This window comes from Scyliorhinus torazame, chromosome 31 (assembly GCF_047496885.1).
Source record: "Scyliorhinus torazame isolate Kashiwa2021f chromosome 31, sScyTor2.1, whole genome shotgun sequence".
Lineage (NCBI taxonomy): Eukaryota > Metazoa > Chordata > Chondrichthyes > Carcharhiniformes > Scyliorhinidae > Scyliorhinus > Scyliorhinus torazame.
In genome coordinates, this window is record NC_092737.1 from 7,639,530 (window position 1) to 7,663,850 (window position 24,321).

Consider the following 24,321-nt stretch of genomic DNA (forward strand, 5'->3'; position numbering starts at 1 on the left):
CGTCCGCACCAGTACTGTACCCGTGTTATACAGTGACAGACCCGTCCCCACCAGTACTGTACCCCAGTGTTATACAGTGACAGACCGTCCCCACCAGTACTGTACCCCAGTGTTATACAGTGACAGACCCGTCCCCACCAGTACTGTACCCCAGTGTTATAGTGACAGACCCGTCTCCACCAGTACTGTACCCCAGTGTAATAGTGACAGACCCGTCCGCACCAGTACTGTACCCCAGTGTTATACAGAGACAGACCGTTCCCCACCAGTACTATACCCCAGTGTCATAGTAACAGACCCTTCCCCACCAGTACTGTACCCCAGTGTTATAGTGACAGACCCGTCTCCACCAGTACTGTACCCCAGTGTAATACAGTGACAGACCCGTCCGCACCAGTACTGTACCCCAGTGTTATACAGAGACAGACCCTTCCCCACCAGTACTGTACCCCAGTGTTATACAGTGACAGAACTGTCCCCACCAGTACTGTACCTCAGTGTTATACAGTGACAGACCCGTCCCACCAGTACTGTACCCTAGTGTTATACAGAGACAGACCCTTTCCCACCAGTACTGTACCCCAGTGTTATCCAGTGACAGACCTGTCCCCACCAGTACTGTACCCCAGTGTTATACAGTGACAGGCCGGTCCGCACCAGTACTGTACCCGTGTTATACAGTGACAGACCCGTCCCCACCAGTACTGTACCCCAGTGTTATACAGTGACAGACCCGTCCCCACCAGTACTGTACCCCAGTGTAATAAAGCGACAGACCCGTCCCCACCAGTACTGTACCCCAGTGTTATGGTGACAGACCCGTCTCCACCAGTACTGTACCCCAGTGTAATACAGTGACAGACCCGTCCGCACCAGTACTGTTCCCCAGTGTTATACAGAGACAGGCCCTTCCCCACCAGTACTATACCCCAGTGTCATAGTAACAGACCCTTCCCCACCAGTACTGTACCCCAGTGTTATCCAGTGACAGACAAGACCCCACCAGTACTGTACCCCAGTGTTATCCTGTGACAGACCCGTCCCCACCAGTACTGTACCCGAGTGTTATACAGTGACAGACCCGTCCCCACCAGTACTGTACCCCAGTGTTATACAGTGACAGGCCTGTCCCCACCAGTACTGTACCCTAGTGTTATACAGTGACAGACCCGTCCCCACCAGTACTGCACTCCAGTGTTATACAGTGGCAGACCCATCCCCACCAGTACTGTACCCCAGTGTTATACAGTGACAGACCCGTCCCAACCAGTACTGTACCCAAGTGTTATACAGTGACAGACCCGTCCCCACCAGTACTGTACCCCAGTGTTATACAGTGACAGACCCGTCTCCACCAGTACTGTACCCCAGTGTTATACAGCGACAGACCCGTCCCCACCAGTACTGTACCCCAGTGTTATACAGTGACAGACCCGTCTCCACCAGTACTGTACCCCAGTGTTATACAGTGACAGACCAGTCCCCACCAGTACTGTACCCCAGTGTTATACAGTGACAAACCCGTCCCCACCAGCACCGCACCCGTGTTACAGTGACAGACCCGTCCCCACCAGTACTGCAGCCCAGTGTGAAACAGTGACAGACCTGTCCCCACCAGTACCGTACCCTAGTGTTCTACAGTGACAGACCCGTCCCCACCAGTACTGTACCCCAGTGTTATACAGTGACAGACCCGTCCCCACCGGTACTGTATCCCAGTGTTATGCAGTGACAGACCCGTCCCCACTAGTACTGTACCCCAGGATTATACAGTGACAGACCCGTCCTCACCAGCACCGTACCCCAGTGTTATAGTTACAGACCCGTCCCCACCAGGACTGTACCCCAGTGTTATACAGTGACAGACCCATCCCCACCAGTACTGTAACCCAGTGTTATACAGTGACAGACCCGTCCCCACCAGTACTGTACCCCAGTGTTATACAGTGACAGACCCGTCCCCACCAGTACTGTATCCCAGTGTTATACAGTGGCACACCAGTCCCCACCAGTACTGTACCCTAGTGTTATACAGTGACAGACCTGTCCCCACCAGTACCGTACCCCAGTGTTATACAGTTAGACCTGTCCCCACCAGTACTGTACCCCAGTGTTATAGTGACAGACCCGTCCCCACCAGTACTGTACCCCAGTGTTATACAGTTAGACCCGTCCCCACCAGTACTGTACCCCAGTGTTATACAGTGACAGACCTGTCCTCACCAGCACCGTACCCTCGTGTTATACAGTGACAGACCCGTCCCCACCAGTACTGTACCCCAGTGTTATACAGTGACAGACCCGTCCCCACCAGTACTGTACCCCAGGGTTATACAGTGACAGACCCGTCCCCACCAGTACTGTACCCCAGTGTTATACAGTGACAGACCCGTCCCCACCAGTACTGTACCCCAGTGTTATACAGTGACAGACCCGTCTCCACCAGTACTGTACCCCAGTGTTATACAGTGACAGACCAGTCCCCACCAGTACTGTACCCCAGTGTTATACAGTGACAAACCCGTCCCCACCAGTACTGTACCCCAGTGATATACAGTGACACACCCGTCTCCACCAGTACTGTGCCCCAGCGTTATACAGTGACAGACCCGTCCCCACCAGTACTGTACCCCAGTGTTATACAGTGACAGGCCTGTCCCCACCAGTACTGTACCCCAGTGTTATACAGTGACAGACCGTCCCCACCAGTACTGTACCCCAGTGTTATACAGTGACAGGCTTGTCCCCACCAGTACTGTACCCCAGTGTTATAGAGTGACAGACATGTCCCCACCAGTACCGTACCCCAGTGTTATAGTTACAGACCCGTCGCCACCAGTACTGTACCCCAGTGTTATACAGTGACAGACCCATCCCCACCAGTACTGTACCGTAGTGTTATACAGTGACAGACCCGTCCCCACCAGTACTGTACCCCAGTGTAATACAGTGACAGACCCGTCCCCACCAGCACCGCACCCGTGTTACAGTGACAGACCCGTCCCCACGTGTACTGTACCCCAGTGTTATACAGTGACAGACCTGTGCTCACCTGCACCGTACCCCAGTGTGAAACAGTGACAGACCCGTCCCCACCAGTACTGTACCCCAGTGTTATACAGTGACAGACCCGTCCCCACCAGTACTGTACCCCAGTGTTATACAGCAGCAGATCCGTCCCCACCAGTACTGTACCCCAGTGTTATACAATGACAGACCCGTCCCCACCAGTACTGTACCCCAGTGTTATACAGTGACAGACCAGTCCCCACCAGTACTGTACCCCAGTGTTATACAGTGACAAACCCGTCCCCACCAGTAGTGTACCCCAGTGATATACAGTGACACACCCGTCTCCACCAGCACTGTGCCCCAGCGTTATACAGTGACAGACCCGTCCCCACCAGTACTGTACCCCAGTGTTATACAGTGACAGACTCGTCCCCACCAGTACTGTACCCCAGTGTTATACAGTGACAGGCTTGCCCCCACCAGTACTGTACCCCAGTGTTATACAGTGACAAACCCGTCCCCACCAGTACTGTACCCCAGTGTTATAGTTACAGACCCGTCCCCACCAGTACTGTACCCCAGTGTTATACAGTGACAGACCCGTCCCCACCAGTACTGTATCCCAGTGTTATACAGTGACAGACCCGTCACCACTAGTACTGTACCCCAGGATTATACAGTGACAGACCCGTCCTCACAAGCACCGTACCCCAGTGTTATAGTGACAGACCCGTCCCCACCAGTACTGTACCCCAGTGTTATACAGTGGCACACCCGTCCCCACCAGTACTGTACCCCAGTGTTATACAGTGACAGACCTGTCCCCACCAGTACCGTACCCCAGTGTTATACAGTGGCACACCCATCCCCACCAGTACCGTACCCCAGTCTTAAACAGTGACAGACCCGTCCCCACCAGTACCGTACCCTAGTGTTATACAGTTAGACCCGTCCCCACCAGTACTGTACCCCAGTGTTATACAGTGACAGACCCGTCCCCACCAGTACTGTACCCCAGTGTTATACAGTTAGACCCGTCCCCACCAGTACTGTACCCCAGTGATATACTGTGGCACACCCGTCCCCACCAGTACTGTACCCCAGTGTTATACAGTGACAGACCTGTCCCCACCAGCACCGCACCCGTGTTACAGTGACAGACCCGTCCCCACGAGTACTGTACCCCAGTGTTTTACAGTGACAGGCCCGTCCCCACCAGTACTGTACCCCAGTGTTATACAGTGACAGACCCGTCCCCACCAGCACCGCACCCGTGTTAGTGACAGACCCGTCCCCACCAGTACTGTACCCCAGTGTTATACAGTGACAGACCTGTGCTCACCTGCACAGTACCCCAGTGTGAAACAGTGACAGACCTGTCCCCACCAGTACCGTACCCTAGTGTTATACAGTGACAGACCCGTCCCCACCAGTACTGTACCCCAGTGTTATACAGTGACAGACCTGTCCCCACCAATACTGTACCCCAGTGTTATACAGTGACAGACCAGTCTCCACCAGTACTGTACCCCAGTGTTATACAGTGACAGACCCGTCCCCACCAGTACTGTACCCCAGTGTTACATAGTGACAGACCCATCCCCACCAGTACTGTCCCCCAGTGTTATACAGTGACAGACCCGTCTCCACCAGTACTGTACCCCAGTGTTATACAGTGACAGACCAGTCCCCACCAGTACTGTACCCCAGTGTTATACAGTGACAAACCCGTCCCCACCAGTACTGTACCCCAGTGATATACAGTGACACACCCGTCTCCACCAGTACTGTGCCCCAGCGTTATACAGTGACAGACCCGTCCCCACCAGTACTGTACCCCAGTGTTATACAGTGACAGGCCTGTCCCCACCAGTACTGTACCCCAGTGTTATACAGTGACAGACCCGTCCCCACCAGTACTGTACCCCAGTGTTATACAGTGACAGACCCGTCCCCACCAGCACCGCACCCGTGTTACAGTGACAGACCCGTCCCCACCAGTACTGTACCCCAGTGTTATACAGTGACAGACCTGTGCTCACCTGCACCGTACCCCAGTGTGAAACAGTGACAGACCTGTCCCCACCAGTACCGTACCCTAGTGTTATACAGTGACAGACCCGTCCCCACCAGTACTGTACCCCAGTGTTATACAGTGACAGACCTGTCCCCACCAGTACTGTACCCCAGTGTTATACAGTGACAGACCCGTCTCCACCAGTACTGTACCCCAGTGTTATACAGTGACAGACCCGTCCCCACCAGTACTGTACCCCAGTGTTACATAGTGACAGACCCATCCCCACCAGTACTGTCCCCCAGTGTTATACAGTGACAGACCCATCCCCACCAGTACTGTACTCCAGTGTTATACAGTGACAGACCCGTCCCCACCAGTACTGTACCCCAGTGTTATACAGTGGCACACCCGTCCCCACCAGTACTGTACCCCAGTGTTATACAGTGACAGACCCGTCCCCACCAGTACCGTACCCCAGTGTTATACAGTTAGACCCGTCCCCACCAGTACTGTACCCCAGTGTTTTGGAGTGACAGACATGTCCCCACCAGTACCGTACCCCAGTGTTCTAGTTACAGACCCGTCCCCACCAGTACTGTACCCCAGTGTTATACAGTGACAGACCCATCCCCACCAGTACCGTACCCCAGTGTTATACAGTGACAGACCCATCCCCACCAGTACTGTACCCCAGTGTTATACAGTGACAGGCCCGTCCCCACCAGTACTGTACCCCAGTGTTATACAGTGACAGACCCGTCCCCACCAGTACTGTACCCCAGTGTTATACAGTGACAGACCTGTGCTCACCTGCACCGTACCCCAGTGTGAAACAGTGACAGACCTGTCCCCACCAGTACCGTACCCTAGTGTTCTACAGTTACAGACCTGTCCCCACCAGTACTGTACCCCAGTGTTATACAGTGACAGACCCGTCCCCACCAGTACTGTATCCCAGTGTTATACAGTGACAGACCCGTCACCACTAGTACTGTACCCCAGGATTATACAGTGACAGACCCGTCCTCACAAGCACCGTACCCCAGTGTTATAGTGACAGACCCGTCCCCACCAGTACTGTACCCCAGTGTTATACAGTGACAGACCCGTCCCCACCAGTACTGTACCCCAGTGTTATACAGTGGCACACCCGTCCCCACCAGTACTGTACCCCAGTGTTATACAGTGAAAGACCTGTCCCCACCAGTACCGTACCCCAGTGTTATACAGTGGCACACCCATCCCCACCAGTACCGTACCCCAGTCTTAAAGAGTGACAGACCCGTCCCCACCAGTACCGTACCCTAGTGTTATACAGTTAGACCCGTCCCCACCAGTACTGTACCCCAGTGTTATACAGTGACAGACCCGTCCCCACCAGTACTGTACCCCAGTGTTATACAGTTAGACCCGTCCCCACCAGTACTGTACCCCAGTGTTATACAGTGGCACACCCGTCCCCACCAGTACTGTACCCCAGTGTTATACAGTGACAGACCTGTCCCCACCAGCACCGCACCCGTGTTACAGTGACAGACCCGTCCCCACGAGTACTGTACCCCAGTGTTTTACAGTGACAGGCCCGTCCCCACCAGTACTGTACCCCAGTGTTATACAGTGACAGACCTGTCCCCACCAGCACCGCACCCGTGTTAGTGACAGACCCGTCCCCACCAGTACTGTACCCCAGTGTTATACAGTGACAGACCTGTGCTCACCTGCACCGTACCCCAGTGTGAAACAGTGACAGACCTGTCCCCACCAGTACCGTACCCTAGTGTTATACAGTGACAGACCCGTCCCCACCAGTACTGTACCCCAGTGTTATACAGTGACAGACCTGTCCCCACCAGTACTGTACCCCAGTGTTATACAGTGACAGACCAGTCTCCACCAGTACTGTACCCCAGTGTTATACAGTGACAGACCCGTCCCCACCAGTACTGTACCCCAGTGTTACATAGTGACAGACCCATCCCCACCAGTACTGTCCCCCAGTGTTATACAGTGACAGACCCATCCCCACCAGTACTGTACTCCAGTGTTATACAGTGACAGACCCGTCCCCACCAGTACTGTACCCCAGTGTTATACAGTGGCACACCCGTCCCCACCAGTACTGTACCCCAGTGTTATACAGTGACAGACCCGTCCCCACCAGTACCGTACCCCAGTGTTATACAGTTAGACCCGTCCCCACCAGTACTGTACCCCAGTGTTATACAGTGACAGACCCGTCCCCACCAGTACTGTACCCCAGTGTTATACAGTTAGACCCGTCCCCACCAGTACTGTACCCCAGTGTTATACAGTGACAGACCTGTCCTCACCAGCACCGTACCCTAGTGTTATACAGTGACAGACCCGTCCCCACCAGTACTGTACCCGAGTGTGATACAGTGACAGACCCGTCCCCACCAGTACTGTACCCCAGTGTTATACAGTGACAAACCCGTCCCCACCAGTACTGTACCCCAGTGATATACAGTGACACACCCGTCTCCACCAGTACTGTGCCCCAGCGTTATACAGTGACAGACCTGTGCTCACCTGCACCGTACCCCAGTGTTATAGTGGCACACCCGTCCCCACCAGTACTGTACCCCAGTGTTATACAGTGACAGACCCGTCCCCACCAGTACTGTACCACAGTGTTATACAGCGACAGACACATCCCCACCAGTGCTGTACCCCAGTGTTATAGTGGCACACCCGTCCCCACCAGTACTGTACCCCAGTGTTATACAGTGGCACACCCATCCCCACCAGTACTGTACCCCAGTGTTATACAGTGACAGACCCGTCCCCACCAGTATCGTACCCCAGTGTTATACAGTTAGACCCGTCCCCACCAGTACTGTACCCGTGTTATACAGTGACAGACCCGTCCCCACCAGTACTGTACCCGAGTGTTATACAGTGACAGACCCGTCCCCACCAGTACTGTACCCCAGTGTTATACAGTGACAGACCCGTCCCCACCAGTACTGTACCCCAGTGTTATACAGTGACAGACCCGTTCCCACCAGTACTGTACCTCAGTGTTATACAGTGACAGACCCGTCCCCACCAGTACTGTACCCCAGTGTTATACAGTGACAGACCCGTCCTCACCAGCACCGCACCCCAGTGTTATACAGTGACAGACCCATCCCTACCAGTACTGTACCCCAGTGTTATACAGTGACAGACCTGTCCTCACCTGCACCGTACCCCAGTGTTATCCAGTGACGGACCCGTCCCCACCAGTACTGTACCCCAGTGTTATACAGTGAAAGACCCGTCCCCACCAGTACTGTACCCCAGTGTTATACAGTGACAGACCGTCCCCACCAGTACTGTACCCCAGTGTTATACAGTGACAGACCCATCCCCACCAGTACTGTACCCCAGTGTTATACAGTGACAGGCCCGTCCCCACTAGTACTGTACCCCAGTGTTATACAGTGACAGACCCGTCCCCACCAGCACCGCACCCGTGTTACAGTGACAGACCCGTCCCCACGAGAACTGTACCCCAGTGTTATACAGTGACAGACCCGTCCTCACCAGCACCGTACCCCAGTGTTATAGTGACAGACCCGTCCCCACCAGTACTGTACCCCAGTGTTATACAGTGACAGACCCATCCCCACCAGTACTGTAACCCAGTGTTATACACTGACAGACCCGTCCCCACCAGTACTGTACCCCAGTGTTATACAGTGAGAGACCCATCCCCACCAGTACTGTACCCCAGTGTTATACAGTGGCACACCCGTCCCCACCAGTACTGTACCCCAGTGTTATACAGTGACAGACCTATCCCCACCAGTACCGTACCCCAGTGTTATACAGTGGCACACCCATCCCCACCAGTACTGTACCCCAGTGTTATACAGTGACAGACCCGTCCCCACCAGTACCGTACCCCAGTGTTATACAGTTAGACCCGTCCCCACCAGTACTGTACCCCTGTGTTATACAGTGACAGACCCGTCCCCACCAGTACTGTACCCAAGTGTTATACAGTGACAGACCCGTCCCCACCAGTACTGTACCCCAGTGTTATACAGTGACAGTCCCGTCCTCACCAGCACCGCACCCCAGTGTTATACAGTGACAGACCCATCCCCACCAGTAGTGTACCCAGTGTTATACACTGACAGACCCGTCCCCACCAGTACTGTACCCCAGTGTTATACAGCGATAGACCGTCCCCAACAGTACTGTACCCCAGTGTTATACAGTGACAGACCTGTCCTCACCTGCACCGTACCCCAGTGTTATACAGTGACAGACCGTCCCCACCAGTACTGTACCCCAGTGTTATACAGTGACAGACCCGTCCCCACCAGTACTATACCCCAGTGTTATACAGTGACAGACCCGTCCCCACCAGTACTGTACCCAGTGTTATACAGTGACAGACCCGTCCCCACCAGTGCTGTACCCCAGTGTTATGCAGTGACAGACCTGTCCTCACCAGTACCGTACCCCAGTGTTATACAGTGACAGACCCGTCCCCACCAGTACTGTACCCCAGTGTTATACAGTGACAGACCCGTCCCCACCAGTACTGTACCCTAGTGTTATACAGTGACAGACCTGTCCCCACCAGTACTGTACCCCAGTGTTATACAGTGACAGACGCATCCCCACCAGTACTGTACCCCAGTGTAATCCAGTGACAGGCGCATCCCCACCAGTACTGTACCCCAGTGTTATACAGTGATAGACCCGTCCCCACCAGTACTGTACCCCAGTGTTATACAGTGACAGACCCATCCCCACCAGTACTGTAGCCCAGTGTTATACAGTGACAGACCCGTCCCCACCAGTACTGTACCCCAGTGTTATACAGTGACAGACCCGTCCCCACCAGTACTGTACCCTAGTGTTATACAGTGACAGACCTGTCCCCACCAGTACTGTACCCCAGTGTTATACAGTGACAGACGCATCCCCACCAGTACTGTACCCCAGTGTAATCCAGTGACAGGCGCATCCCCACCAGTACTGTACCCGTGTTATACAGTGACAGACCTGTCCCCACCAGTACTGTACCCCAGTGTTATACAGTGACAGACCCGTCACCACCAGTACTGTACCCCAGTGTTATACAGTGACAGACCCGTCACCACCAGTACTGTACCCCAGTGTTATACAGCGACAGACCCGTCCCCACCAGTACTGTACCCCAGTGTTATACAGCGACAGACCCGTCCCCACCAGTACTGTACCCCAGTGTTATACAGTGACAGACCCGTCCCCACTAGTACTGTACCCCAGTGTTATACAGTGACAGACCCGTCCCCACCAGTACTGTACCCCAGTGTTATACACTGACAGACCCATCCCCACCAGTACTGTACCCCAGTGTAATACAGTGACAGACCCATCCGCACAAGTACTGTACCCCAGTGTTATACAGTGACAGACCCGGCCCCACCAGTACTGTACCCTAGTGTTATACAGAGACAGACCCTTCCCCACCAGTACTATACCCCAGTGTCATAGTAACAGAGCCGTCCCCACCAGTACTGTACCCCAGTGTTATACAGTGACAGACCTGTCCCCACCAGTACTGTACCCTAGTGTTATACAGTGACAGGCCCGTCCGCACCAGTACTGTACCCGTGTTATACAGTGACAGACCCGTCCCCACCAGTACTATACCCCAGTGTCATAGTAACAGACCCTTCCCCACCAGTACTGTACCCCAGTGTTATCCAGTGACAGACAAGACCCCACCAGTACTGTACCCCAGTGTAATACAGTGACAGACCCGTCCGCACCAGTACTGTACCCCAGTGTTATACAGTGACAGAACTGTCCCCACCAGTACTGTACCCCAGTGATATACAGTGACAGACCCATCCCACCAGTACTGTACCCTAGTGTTATACAGAGACAGACCCTTCCCCACCAGTACTATACCCCAGTGTCATAGTGACAGACCCTTTCCCACCAGTACTGTACCCCAGTGTTATAGTGACAGACCCGTCACCACCAGTACTGTACCCCAGTGTTATACAGTGACAGGCCCATCCGCACCAGTCCTGTACCCGTGTTATACAGTGACAGACCCGTCCCCACCAGTACTGTACCCCAGTGTTATACAGTGACAGACCCGTCCCCACCAGTACTGTACCCCAGTGTTATACAGTGACAGACCCATCCCCACCAGTATTGTACCCCAGTGTGATACAGTGACAGACCCGTCCCCACCAGTACTGTACCCCAGTGTTATACAGTGACAGGCCCGTCCCCACCAGTACTGTACCCCAGTGTTATACAGTGACAGATCCGTCCCCACCAGTACTGTACCCCAGTGTTATACAGTGACAGACCCGTCCCCACCAGTACTGTACCCCAGTGTTATACAGTGACAGATCCGTCCCCACCAGTACTGTACCCCAGTGTTCTCCAGTGACAGACCCGTCCCCCCCAGTACTGTACCCCAGTGTTATACAGTGACAGATCCGTCCCCACCAGTACTGTACCCCAGTGTTAGACACTGACAGACCCGTCCCTCCCAATATTGTCTCTCTTGACATTCTGATTTGGTTGAATTATGACAATCAGCTTTTTCTATTTTAACACAGCGAAACCCAATTGGTGTTTGACCGGAGGGAGAACGCACAGCACACGGCCCTCAAACATTTCTCATTTATGTCTTTAAACAACAGACACGGTGTGGAGATTTTAATCCATCAGGCGAAGCCTCTCCTTTCATTTCAATTCCAAATATCTGGTGTGGGTAAGTCAGGGATGCTGGTTAAGTCAGCAGTAACTCTGGTGCTGGTTAAGTCAGCAGTAAGTCAGTGGTGCTGGTTAACTCAGCAGTAAGTCAGGAATGCTGGTTAAGTCAGCAGTAAGTCAGTGGTGCTGGTTAACTCAGCAGTAACTCTGGTGCTGGTTAAGTCAGCAGTTAGTCAGCGGTGCTGGTTAAGTCAGCAGTAAGTCAGTGGTGCTAGTTAACTCAGCAGTAAGTCAGCGATGCTGGTTAAGTCAGCAGTAAGTCAGTGAGGCTGGTTAAGTCAGCAGTAAGTCAGCGATGCTGGTTAAGTCAGCAGTAAGTCAGTGGTCTTCGTTAAGTCAGCAGTAAGTCAGCGGTGCTGGTTAAGTCAGCAGTAAGTCAGTTATGCTGGTTAACTCAGCAGTAAGTCAGTGGTGCTGGTTAAGTCAGCAGTAAGTCAGTGGTTTTCGTTAACTCAGCAGTAAGTCAGTGGTCTTCGTTAACTCAGCAGTAGGTCAGCGGTGCTGGTTAAGTCAGCAGTAAGTCAGTGATGCTAGTTAACTCAGCAGTAAGTCAGCGGTGCTGGTTAAGTCAGCAGTAACTCAGCGGTGCTGGTTAAGTCAGCAGTAAGTCAGTGGTGCTGGTTAAGTCAGCAGTAACTCAGCGTTGCTAGTTAACTCAGCAGTAAGTCAGTGGTGCTGGTTAAGTCAGTAGTAAGTCAGCGATGCTGGTTAAGTCAGCAGTAACTCAGCATTGCTGGTTAAGTCAGCAGTAAGTCAGTGGTGCTGGTTAAGTCAGCAGTAACTCTGGTGCTGGTTAAGTCAGCAGTAAGTCAGTGGTCATCGTTAAGTCAGCAGTACGCCAGCGGTCTTGGTTAAGTCAGCAGTAAGTCAGTGGTGCAGGTTAAGTCAGCAGTAAGTCAGCGATGCTGGTTAAGTCAGCAGTAAGTCAGCGTTGCTGGTTAAGTCAGCAGTAAGTCAGCGGTCTTGGTTAAGTCAGCAGTAAGTCAGTGGTGCTCGTTACAGCAGCAGTAAGTCAGCGTTGGTGGTTAAGTCAGCAGTAAGCCAGCGGTCTTGGTTAAGTCAGCAGTAAGTCAGTGGTGCAGGTTAAGTCAGCAGTAAGTCAGCGATGCTGGTTAAGTCAGCAGTAAGTCAGCGGTGCTGGTTAGATCAGCAGCAAGTCAGCGATGCTGGTTAAGTCAGCAGTAAGTCAGTGGTGCTGGTTAAGTCAGCAGTAAGTCAGCGGTCTTGGTTAAATCAGCAGCAAGTCAGCGATGCTGGTTAAGTCAGCAGCAAGTCAGCGGTGCTGGTTAAGTCAGCAGTAACTCTGGTGCTGGTTAAGTCAGCAGTAAGTCAGCGATGCTGGTTAAGTCAGCAGTAACTCTGGTGCTGGTTAAGTCAGCAGTAAGTCAGCGGTGCTGGTTAAGTCAGCAGTAACTCAGCGTTGCTGGTTAAGTCAGCAGTAAGTCAGCGATGCTGGTTAACTCAGCAGTAAGTCAGTGGTGCTGGTTAAGTCAGCGGTGCTGGTTAAGTTACAAGTCAGCGGTGCTGGTTAAGTCAGCAGTAAGTCAGCGGTGTTGGTTAACTCAGCAGTAAGTCAGCGATGCTGGTTAAGTCAGCAGAAAGTCAGTGGTGCTGGTTAAGTCAGCAGAAAGTCAGCGGTCTTGGTTAAGTCAGCAGTAAGTCAGCGGTCTTGGTTAAGTCAGCAGTAAGTCAGCGGTGCTGGTTAAGTCAGCGGTGCTGGTTAAGTTACAAGTCAGTGGTGCTGGTTAAGTCAGCAGTAAGTCAGTGGCGCTGGTTAAGTCAGCAGTAAGTCAGCGGTGTTGGTTAACTCAGCAGTAAGTCAGCGATGCTGTTTAAGTCAGCAGTAAGTCAGTGGTGCTGGTTAAGTCAGCAGAAAGTCAGCGGTCTTGGTTAAGTCAGCAGTAAGTCAGCGGTCTTGGTTAAGTCAGCAGTAAGTCAGCGGTGCTGGTTAAGTCAGCGGTGCTGGTTAAGTTACAAGTCAGTGGTGCTGGTTAAGTCAGCAGTAAGTCAGTGGCGCTGGTTAAGTCAGCAGTAAGTCAGCGGTGTTGGTTAACTCAGCAGTAAGTCAGCGGTGTTGGTTAACTCAGCAGTAAGTCAGCGATGCTGGTTAAGTCAGCAGTAAGTCAGTGGTGCTGGTTAAGTCAGCAGTAAGTCAGCGGTGCTGGTTAAGTCAGCAGAAAGTCAGCGGTGCTGGTTAAGTCAGCAGTAACTCTGGTGCTGGTTAAGTCAGCAGTAAGTCAGTGGTGCTGGTTAAGTCAGCAGTAAGTCAGCGGTGCTGGTTAAGTCAGCAGTAACTCTGGTGCTGGTTAAGTCAGCAGTAAGTCAATGGTGCTGGTTAAGTCAGCAGTAATTCAGCGATGCTGGTTAAGTCAGCAGTAACTCAGCATTGCTAGTTAAGTCAGCAGTAAGTCAGTGGTGCTGGTTAAGTCAGCAGTAAGTCAGCGATGCTGGTTAAGTCAGCAGTAACTCAGCGTTGCTGGTTAAGTCATCAGTAAGTCAGCGGTGCTGGTTAAGTCAGCAGTAAGTCAGTGATGCTAGTTAACTCAGAAGTAAGCCAGGAATGCTGGTTAAGTCAGCAGTAAGTCAGGAATGCTGGTTAAGTCAGCAGTAAGTTAATGGTGCTGGTTAAGTCAGCAGTAACTCTGGTGCTGGTTAAGTCAGCAGTAAGTCAGTGGTGCTGGTTAAGTCAGCAGTAAGTCAGTGATGCTAGTTAAGTCAGCAGTAACTCTGGTGCTGGTTAAGTCAGCAGTAAGTCAGTGGTGCTGGTTAAGTCAGCAGTAAGTCAGGAATGCTGGTTAAGTCAGCCGTAAGTCAGGAATGCTGGTTAAGTCAGCAGTAAGTCAGTGGTGTTGGTTAAGTCAGCAGTAAGTCAGCGGTGCTGGTTAAGTCAGCAGTAAGTCAGTGATGCTGGTTAAGTCAGCAGTAACTCAGCGGTGCTGGTTAAGTCAGCAGTAAGTCAGCGGTGTTGGTTAAGTCAGCAGTAAGTCAGCGATGCTGGCTAAGTCAGCAGTAACTCTGGTGCTGGTTAAGTCAGCAGTAAGTCAGCGGTGTTGGTTAAGTCCGCAGTAAGTCAGTGGCGCAGGTTAAGTCAGCAGTAAGTCAGTGGTGCTGGTTAAGTCAGAAATAACTCAGCGATGCTGGTTAACTCAGCAGTAAGTCAACAGTGCTGGTTAAGTCAGCAGTAAGTCAGCGATGCTGGTTAAGTCAGCAGTAACTCTGGTGCTGGTTAAGTCAGCAGTAAGTCAGCGATGCTGGTTAAGTCAGCAGTAAGTCAGCGGTGCTGGTTAACTCAGCAGTAAGTCAGCGATGCTGGTTAAGTCAGCAGTAAGTCAGTGGTGCTGGCTAAGTCAGCAGTAACTCAGCGGTGCTGGTTAAGTCAGCAGTAAGTCAGCGGTGTTGGTTAAGTCAGCAGTAAGTCAGCGGTGCTGGTTAAGTCAGCAGTAAGTCAGCGGTGCTGGTTAAGTCAGCAGTAACTCAGCGGTGCTGGTTAAGTCAGCAGTAAGTCAGCGGTGTTGGTTAAGTCCGCAGTAAGTCAGAGGTGCAGGTTAAGTCAGCGATGCTGCTTAAGTCAGCAGTAAGTCAGTGGTGCTGGTTAAGTCAGCAGTAACTCAGCGGTGCTGGTTAAGTCAGCAGTAAGTCAGCGGTGCTGGTTAAGTCCGCAGTAAGTCAGAGGTGCAGGTTAAGTCAGCGATGCTGCTTAAGTCAGCAGTAAGTCAGTGGTGCTGGTTAAGTCAGCAGTAACTCAGTGGTGTTGGTTAAGTCCGCAGTAAGTCAGCGGTGCTGGTTAAGTACGCAGTAAGTCAGAGGTGCAGGTTAAGTCAGCGATGCTGCTTAAGTCAGCAGTAAGTCAGTGGCGCTGGTTAAGTCAGCAGTAAGTCAGTGGCGCAGGTTAAGTCAGCAGTAAGTCAGCGGTGCAGATTAAGTCAGCGGTGCTGGTTAAGTCAGCAGTAAGTCAGTGGTGCTGGTTAAGTCAGAAATAACTCAGCGACGCTGGTTAACTCAGCAGTAAGTCAACAGTGCTGGTTAAGTCAGCAGTAAGTCAGCGATGCTGGTTAAGTCAGCAGTAACTCTGGTGCTGGTTAAGTCAGCAGTAAGTCAGCGGTGCTGGTTAAGTCAGCAGTAACTCAGCGTTGCTGGTTAAGTCAGCAGTAAGTCAGCGATGTTGGTTAACTCAGCAGTAAGTCAGTGGTGCTGGTTAAGTCAGCGGTGCTGGTTAAGTTACAAGTCAGCCGTGCTGGTTAAGTCAGCAGTAAGTCAGCGGTGTTGGTTAACTCAGCAGTAAGTCAGCGATGCTGGTTAAGTCAGCAGTAAGTCAGTGGTGCTGGTTAAGTCAGCAGAAAGTCAGTGGTGCTGGTTAAGTCAGCAGTAAGTCAGTGGTGCTGGTTAAGTCAGCAGTAAGTCAGCGGTCTTGGTTAAGTCAGCAGTAAGTCAGCGATGCTGGTTAAGTCAGCAGTAAGTCAGTGGTGCTGGTTAAGTCAGAAATAACTCAGCGATGCTGGTTAACTCAGCAGTAAGTCAACAGTGCTGGTTAAGTCAGCAGTAAGTCAGCGATGCTGGTTAAGTCAGCAGTAACTCTGGTGCTGGTTAAGTCAGCAGTAAGTCAGCGGTGCTGGTTAAGTCAGCAGTAACTCAGCGTTGCTGGTTAACTCAGCAGTAAGTCAGTGGTGCTGGTTAAGTCAGCGGTGCTGGTTAAGTTACAAGTCAGCGGTGCTGGTTAAGTCAGCAGTAAGTCAGCGATGCTGGTTAACTCAGCAGTAAGTCAGTGGTGCTGGTTAAGTCAGCGGTGCTGGTTAAGTTACAAGTCAGCGGTGCTGGTTAAGTCAGCAGTAAGTCAGCGGTGTTGGTTAACTCAGCAGTAAGTCAGCGATGCTGGTTAAGTCAGCAGAAAGTCAGTGGTGCTGGTTAAGTCAGCAGTAAGTCAGTGGTGCTGGTTAAGTCAGCAGTAAGTCAGCGGTCTTGGTTAAGTCAGCAGTAAGTCAGCGATGCTGGTTAAGTCAGCAGTAAGTCAGCTGTGCTGGTTAAGTCAGCAGTAAGTCAGTGGTGCTGGTTAAGTTACAAGTCAGCGGTGCTGGTTAAGTCAGCAGTAAGTCAGTGGCGCTGGTTAAGTCAGCAGTAAGTCAGCGGTGTTGGTTAACTCAGCAGTAAGTCAGTGGTGCTGGTTAAGTCAGCAGAAAGTCAGCGGTGCTGGTTAAGTCAGCAGTAACTCTGGTGCTGGTTAAGTCAGCAGTAAGTCAGTGGTGCTGGTTAAGTCAGCAGTAAGTCAGTGGTGCTGGTTAAGTCAGCAGTAACTCAGCGTTGCTAGTTAACTCAGCAGTAAGTCAGCGGTGCTGGTTAAGTTACAAGTCAGCCGTGCTGGTTAAGTCAGCAGTAAGTCAGCGGTGTTGGTTAACTCAGCAGTAAGTCAGCGATGCTGGTTAAGTCAGCAGAAAGTCAGTGGTGCTGGTTAAGTCAGCAGTAAGTCAGTGGTGCTGGTTAAGTCAGCAGTAAGTCAGCGGTCTTGGTTAAGTCAGCAGTAAGTCAGTGGTGCTGGTTAAGTCAGAAATAACTCAGCGATGCTGGTTAACTCAGCAGTAAGTCAACAGTGCTGGTTAAGTCAGCAGTAAGTCAGCGATGCTGGTTAAGTCAGCAGTAACTCTGGTGCTGGTTAAGTCAGCAGTAAGTCAGCGGTGCTGGTTAAGTCAGCAGTAACTCAGCGTTGCTGGTTAACTCAGCAGTAAGTCAGTGGTGCTGGTTAAGTCAGCGGTGCTGGTTAAGTTACAAGTCAGCGGTGCTGGTTAAGTCAGCAGTAAGTCAGCGATGCTGGTTAACTCAGCAGTAAGTCAGTGGTGCTGGTTAAGTCAGCGATGCTGGTTAAGTTACAAGTCAGCGGTGCTGGTTAAGTCAGCAGTAAGTCAGCGGTGTTGGTTAACTCAGCAGTAAGTCAGCGATGCTGGTTAAGTCAGCAGTAAGTCAGTGGTGCTGGTTAAGTCAGCAGTAAGTCAGCGGTCTTGGTTAAGTCAGCAGTAAGTCAGCGATGCTGGTTAAGTCAGCAGTAAGTCAGCGGTGCTGGTTAAGTCAGCAGTAAGTCAGTGGTGCTGGTTAAGTTACAAGTCAGCGGTGCTGGTTAAGTCAGCAGTAAGTCAGTGGCGCTGGTTAAGTCAGCAGTAAGTCAGCGGTGTTGGTTAACTCAGCAGTAAGTCAGTGGTGCTGGTTAAGTCAGCAGTAAGTCAGTGGTGCTGGTTAAGTCAGCAGTAACTCAGCGTTGCTAGTTAACTCAGCAGTAAGTCAGCGGTGCTGGTTAAGTCAGCAGTAACTCAGCATTGCTAGTTAAGTCAGCAGTAAGTCAGCAATGCTGGTTAAGTCAGCAGTAAGTCAGCGATGCTGGTTAAGTCATCAGTAAGTCAGTGGTGCTGGTTACAGCAGCAGTAAGTCAGCGGTGCTGGTTAAGTCAGCAGTAAGTCAGTGATGCTAGTTAACTCAGAAGTAAGTCAGCGATGCTGGTTAAGTCAGCAGTAAGTCAGGAATGCTGGTTAAGTCAGCAGTAAGTTAATGGTGCTGGTTAAGTCAGCAGTAACTCTGGTGCTGGTTAAGTCAGCAGTAAGTCAGTGGTGCTGGTTAAGTCAGCAGTAAGTCAGTGATGCTAGTTAAGTCAGCAGTAACTCAGTGGTGCTGGTTAAGTCAGCAGTAACTCTGGTGCTGGTTAAGTCAGCAGTAAGTCAGTGGTGCTGGTTAAGCCAGCAGTAAGTCAGGAATGCTGGTTAAGTCAGCAGTAAGTCAGTGGTGTTGGTTAAGTCAGCAGTAAGTCAGCGGTGCTGGTTAACTCAGCAGTAAGTCAGCGATGCTGGTTAAGTCAGCAGTAAGTCAGTGGTGCTGGTTAAGTCAGCAGTAAGTCAGCGGTGTTGGTTAAGTCAGCAGTAAGTCAGCGGTGTTGGTTAAGTCAGCAGTAAGTCAGCGGTGCAGGTTAAGTCAGCGATGCTGCTTAAGTCCGCAGTAAGTCAGTGGCGCAGGTTAAGTCAGCAGTAAGTCAGCGGTGCAGATTAAGTCAGCGATGCTGGTTAAGTCAGCAGTAAGTCAGTGGTGCTGGTTAAGTCAGAAATAACTCAGCGATGCTGGTTAAGTCAGCAGTAAGTCAGTGGTGCTGGTTAAGTCAGCAGTGAGTCAGTGGTGCTGGTTAAGTCAGCGGTGCTGGTTAAGTCAGCAGTTAGTCAACGATGCTGGTTAAGTCAGCAGTAAGTCAGCGGTGCAGGTTAAGTCAGCAGTAAGTCAGCGGTGCAGGTTAAGTCAGCAGTAAGTCAGCGATGCTGGTTAAGTCAGCAGTATGTCAGCGATGCTGGTTAAGTCAGCAGTAAGTCAGTGGTGCTGGTTAAGTCAGCGGTAAGTCAGCGATGCTGGTTAAGTCACCAATAACTCAGCGATGCTGGTTAACTCAGCAGTATGTCAACAGTGCTGGTTAAGTCAGCAGTAAGTCAGCGGTGCTGGTTAAGTCAGCGGTGCTGGTTAAGTCAGCAGTAAGTCAGCGGTGCTGGTTAAGTCAGCAGTGAGTCAGTGGTGCTGGTTAAGTCAGTAGAAAGTCGGTGGTGCTGGTTAAGTCAGCAGTAAGTCAGTGGTGCTGGTTAAGTCAGCAGTAAGTCAGTGGTGCTGGTTAAGTCAGCAGTAAGTCAGCGGTCTTGGTTAAGTCAGCAGTAAGTCAGTGATGCTGGTTAAGTGAGCAGTAAGTCAGTGGTGCTGGTTAAGTCAGCAGTGCTGGTTAAGTCAGCAGTAAGTCAGCGGTTTTGGTTAAGTCAGCAGTAAGTCAACGGTGCTGGTTAAGTCAGCAGTGAGTCAGCGATGCTGGTTAAGTCAGCAGTAAGTCAGCGGTGCTGGTTAAGTCAGCAGTGAGTCAGTGGTGCTGGTTAAGTCAGCAGTAAGTCAGCGATGCTGGTTAACTCAGCAGTAAGTCAACAGTGCTGGTTAAGTCAGCAGTAAGTCAGTGGTGCTGGTTAAGTGAGCAGTAAGTCAGCGGTCTTGGTTAAGTCAGCAGTGAGTCAGTGTTGCTGGTTAAGTCAGTGGTGCTGGTTAAGTCAGCAGTAAGTCAGTGATGCTGGTTAAGACAGCAGTAAGTCAGCGGTGCTGGTTAAGTCAGCAGTAAGTCAGCAATGCTGGTTAACTCAGCAGTAAGTCAGCGGTGCTGGTTAACTCAGCAGTATGTCAACAGTGCTGGTTAAGTCAGCAGTAAGTCAGTGGTGCTGGTTAAGTCAGCAGTAAGTCAGTGGTGCTGGTTAAGCCAGCAGTAAGTCAGGAATGCTGGTTAAGTCAGCAGTAAGTCAGCGGTGTTGGTTAAGTCAGCAGTAAGTCAGCGGTGCTGGTTAACTCAGCAGTAAGTCAGCGATGCTGGTTAAGTCAGCAGTAAGTCAGTGGTGCTGGTTAAGTCAGCAGTAAGTCAGCGGTGTTGGTTAAGTCCGCAGTAAGTTAATGGTGCTGGTTAAGTCAGCGGTGCTGGTTAAGTCAGCAGTAAGTCAGCGGTGCTGGTTAAGTCAGCAGTGAGTCAGTGGTGCTGGTTAAGTCAGCGATGCTGGTTAAGTCAGTAGAAAGTCAGTGGTGCTGGTTAAGTCAGCAGTAACTCAGCGTTGCTGGTTAACTCAGCAGTAAGTCAGTGGTGCTGGTTAAGTCAGCGGTGCTGGTTAAGTTACAAGTCAGCGGTGCTGGTTAAGTCAGCAGTAAGTCAGCGGTGCTGGTTAACTCAGCAGTAAGTCAGCGATGCTGGTTAAGTCAGCAGTAAGTCAGCGATCTTGGTTAAGTCAGCAGTAAGTCAACGGTGCTGGTTAAGTCAGCAGTAAGTCAGCGATCTTGGTTAAGTCAGCAGTAAGTCAGCGGTGCTGGTTAAGTCAGCAGTAAGTCAGCGATCTTGGTTAAGTCAGCAGTAAGTCAGCGGTGCTGGTTAAGTCAGCAGTAAGTCAGTGGTGCTGGTTAAGTCAGCAGTAAGTTAGCGATGCTGGTTAAGTCAGCAGTCTTGGTTAAGTCAGCAGTAAGTCAGCGGTGCTGGTTAAGTCAGCAGTAAGTCAGTGGTGCTGGTTAACTCAGCAGTAAGTCAGCGATGCTGGTTAAGTCAGCAGTAAGTCAGTGGTGCTGGTTAAGTCAGCAGTAACTCAGCGGTGCTGGTTAAGTCAGCAGTAAGTCAGTGGTGCTGGTTAAGTCAGCAGTAAGTTAGCGATGCTGGTTAAGTCAGCAGTCTTGGTTAAGTCAGCAGTAAGTCAACGGTGCTGGTTAACTCAGCAGTAAGTCAGCGATGCTGGTTAAGTCAGCAGTAAGTCAGCGGGGCTGGTTAATTCCGCAGTAACTCTGGTGCTGGTTAAGTCAGCAGTAACTCAGCGGTGCTGGTTAAGTCAGCAGTAAGTCAGTGGTGCTGGTTGAGTCAGCAGTAAGTCAGTGGTGCTGGTTAACTCAGCAGTAAGTCAGCGATGCTGGTTAACTCAGCAGCAAGTCAGTGGTGCTGGTTAAGTCAGCAGTGTCAGCGGTGCTGGTTAAGTCAGCAGTAAGTCAGCGATGCTGGTTAAGTCAGCAGTAAGTCACTGGTGCTGGTTAAGTCAGCAGTAAGTCAGTGGTGCTGGTTAACTCAGCAGTAAGTCAGTGGTGCTGGTTAAGTCAGCGGCGCTGGTTAAGTCAGCAGTAAGTCAGTGGTGCTGTTTAAGTCAGCAGTAAGTCAGCGGTGCTGGTTAAGTCAGCAGTATGTCAGCGGTCTTGGTTAAGTCAGCAGTAACTCAGCTGTGCTGGTTTAGTCAGCAGTAAGTCAGCGATGCTGGTTAAGTCAGCAGTGAGTCAGTGGTGCTGGTTAAGTCAGCAGTGAGTCAGTGGTGCTGGTTAAGTCAGCAGTAAGTCAGCGGTGCTGGTTAAGTCAGCAGTAAGTCAGCGATGCTGGTTAAGTCAGCAGTCTTGGTTAAGTCAGCAGTAAGTCAACGGTGCTGGTTAACTCAGCAGTAAGTCAGCGGTGTTGGTTAAGTCAGCAGTAAGTCAGCGGTGTTGGTTAAGTCAGCAGTTAGTCAGCGGTCCTGGTTAAGTCAGCAGTAAGTCAGAGGCGCAGGTTAAGTCAGCAGTAAGTCAGCGGTGCTGGTTAAGTCAGCAGTAAGTCAGCGGTGCTGGTTAAGTCAGCGGTGCTGGTTAAGTTACAAGTCAGCAGTGGTGCTGGTTATGTTGGTACTGCTGGTTAAGTCATTGGTTAAGGCGGTGCTTCTGGTTGTGTCGGTGCTCCTGGTTAGGTCAGTGATTATGGGCAGCACGGTGGCACAGTGGTTAGCACTGCAGACTCACAGCGCCGAGGTCCCAGGTTCGATCCCGGCTCTGGGTCACTGGCAGTGTGGAGTTTGCACATTCTCCCCGTGTCTGCGTGGGTCTCACCCCCACAACCCAAAGCTGTGCAGGGTAGGTGGATTGGCCAGGCTACACTGCCCCTTAATTGGAAAAACGAATTGGATACTCTAAATTATTATTTTTTTTAAAGTCAGTGATTATGGCGATGCTGCTGGTTAAGTCAGTGGTTAAGTTGGTGCTGCTGGTTGTGTCAGTGCTGCTGGTTAAGTCAGTGGTTATGGCAATGCTGCTGGTTAAGTCAGTGGTTAAGGCTGTGCTGTTGGTTATGTCAGTGGATAAGGCAGTGCTGCTGGTCGAGTTGGTGCTGCTTGTTAAGTTAGTGGTTAAGGCGGTGCTGCTGGTTAAGTGGTTAAGGTGGTGGAGCTGGTTAAGTCAGTGGTTAAGGTGGTGCTGCTGGTTGTGTCGGTGCTGCTTGCTAAGTCAGTGGTTATGGCGATGCTGCTGGTTCAGTCAGTGGTTAAGGTGGTGCTTCTGGTTATGTCAGTGCCGCTGGTTAAGTCAGTGATTACGGCGATGCTGCTGGTTAAGTCAGTGGTTAAGGCTGTGCTGCTGGTTATGTCAGCGGATAAGGCAGTGCAGCTGGTCATGTCGGTGCTGCTTGTTAAGTCAGTGGTTAAGGCGGTGCTGCTGGTTAAGTCAGTGGTTCAGTCGGTGGAGCTGGTTAAGTCAGTGCTGGTTAAGGCTGTGCTGCTGGTTATGTCAGCGGATAAGGCAGTGCTGCTGGTCGTGTCGGTGCTGCTGGTTAAGTCAGTGGTTCAGTCGGTGGAGGTGGTTAAGTCGGTGGAGCTGGTTAAGTCAGTGCTGCTGGTTAAGGCGGTGCTGTTGGTTAAGTCAGTGATTAAGGCTGTGCTGCTGGTTATGTCAGCGGATAAGGCAGTGCTGCTGGTCGTGTCGGTGCTGCTTGTTAAGTCAGTGGTTAAGGAGGTGCTGCTGGTTAAGTCTGTGGTTCAGTCGGTGGAGCTGGTTAAGTCAGTGCTGCTGGTTAAGGCGGTGCTGCTGGTTAAGTCAGCGGATAAGGCAGTGCTGCTGGTCGTGTCGGAGCTGCTTGTTAAGTCAGTGATTAAGGCGGTGCTGCTGGTTAAGGCAGTGGTTAAGGCTGTGCTGCTGGTTAAGGCAGTGGTTAAGGCTGTGCTGCTGGTTATGTCAGCGGATAAGGCAATGCTGCTGGTCATGTCGGTGCTGCTTGTTAAGTCAGTGGTTAAGGCGTGCTGCTGGTTAAGTCAGTGGTTCAGTCGGTGGAGCTGGTTAAGTCAGTGCTGCTGGTTAAGGCTGTGCTGCTGGTTAAGTCAGCGGATAAGGCAGTGCTGCTGGTCGTGTCGGAGCTGCTTGTTAAGTCAGTGATTAAGGCGGTGCTGCTGGTTAAGGCAGTGGTTAAGGCTGTGCTGCTGGTTAAGGCAGTGGTTAAGGCTGTGCTGCTGGTTATGTCAGCGGATAAGGCAATGCTGCTGGTCATGTCGGTGCTGCTTGTTAAGTCAGTGGTTAATGCGTGCTGCTGGTTAAGTCAGTGGTTCAGTCGGTGGAGCTGGTTAAGTCAGTGCTGCTGGTTAAGTCAGTGGTTCAGTCGGTGGAGCTGGTTAAGGCAGTGCTGCTGGTTAAGGTGGTGCTGCTGGTTAAGTCAGTGGTGCTAGTTAGTGCTGCTGAAGAGACTCACGGTGCGGATCTGCCGCCGGAGGATGTAGAGGATGAAGCTCCAGACCTTGGCCGCGAACGCCACGAAGGTTTTGAGGCCCAGGAGGCACTGAGTCTTCATCATGATGGTCCGGCCCCAGCTCCCCGGGCCCGGGCTCTCCAGCTTGAACCGAGTGCCCCCAAGGCCGGGGTGAGGGAGAGAGCGCCGAGCAGACTAACCCAGCTTGGAGGAGCCTCCCCCGGGCCGGGGAGGAGGCGGGGGCGCTGCTCCGCTTCTCGGTCTCCTGAATCCGCCGCTTCCCTCCCGGCCGCTTCTCACTGAGAGCAAACTGAAACCGGAAGCTGCATGAGAGCCGCCATGACAGAGCGGGGCGCGCGTCACTTCCTGGGGGGGGGACGCCTCCCGGCGGGCAGCGCGCGGGGCCTCCATCCCCCGGCGGGCAGCGCGCGGCGCCTCCATCTCCCGGCGGGCACCGCGCGGCGCCTCCATCTCCCGGCGGGCAGCGAGCTGTGCCTCCACCTTCCGGCGTGCACCGCGCTGTGCCTCCATCTCCCGGCGTGCACCGCGCTGCGCCTCCATCTCCCGGCGTGCA

General features: G+C 52.0%; 1 protein-coding gene across 1 annotated transcript in view; it reads right to left on the minus strand.

Annotated features, from left to right (window-relative positions):
- Window positions 1-24,104, minus strand: part of LOC140404558 (CTD nuclear envelope phosphatase 1-like) — an 83,287-nt gene extending 59,183 nt beyond the window's left edge. The window contains exon 1 of the mRNA XM_072493162.1: window positions 23,751-24,104. Coding sequence (XP_072349263.1) covers window positions 23,751-23,852 — 102 coding nt within the window. The 5' untranslated portion in view covers window positions 23,853-24,104. The remainder of the gene's footprint in view (window positions 1-23,750) is intronic.
- Between the last annotated feature and the right edge of the window lie 217 nt (window positions 24,105-24,321).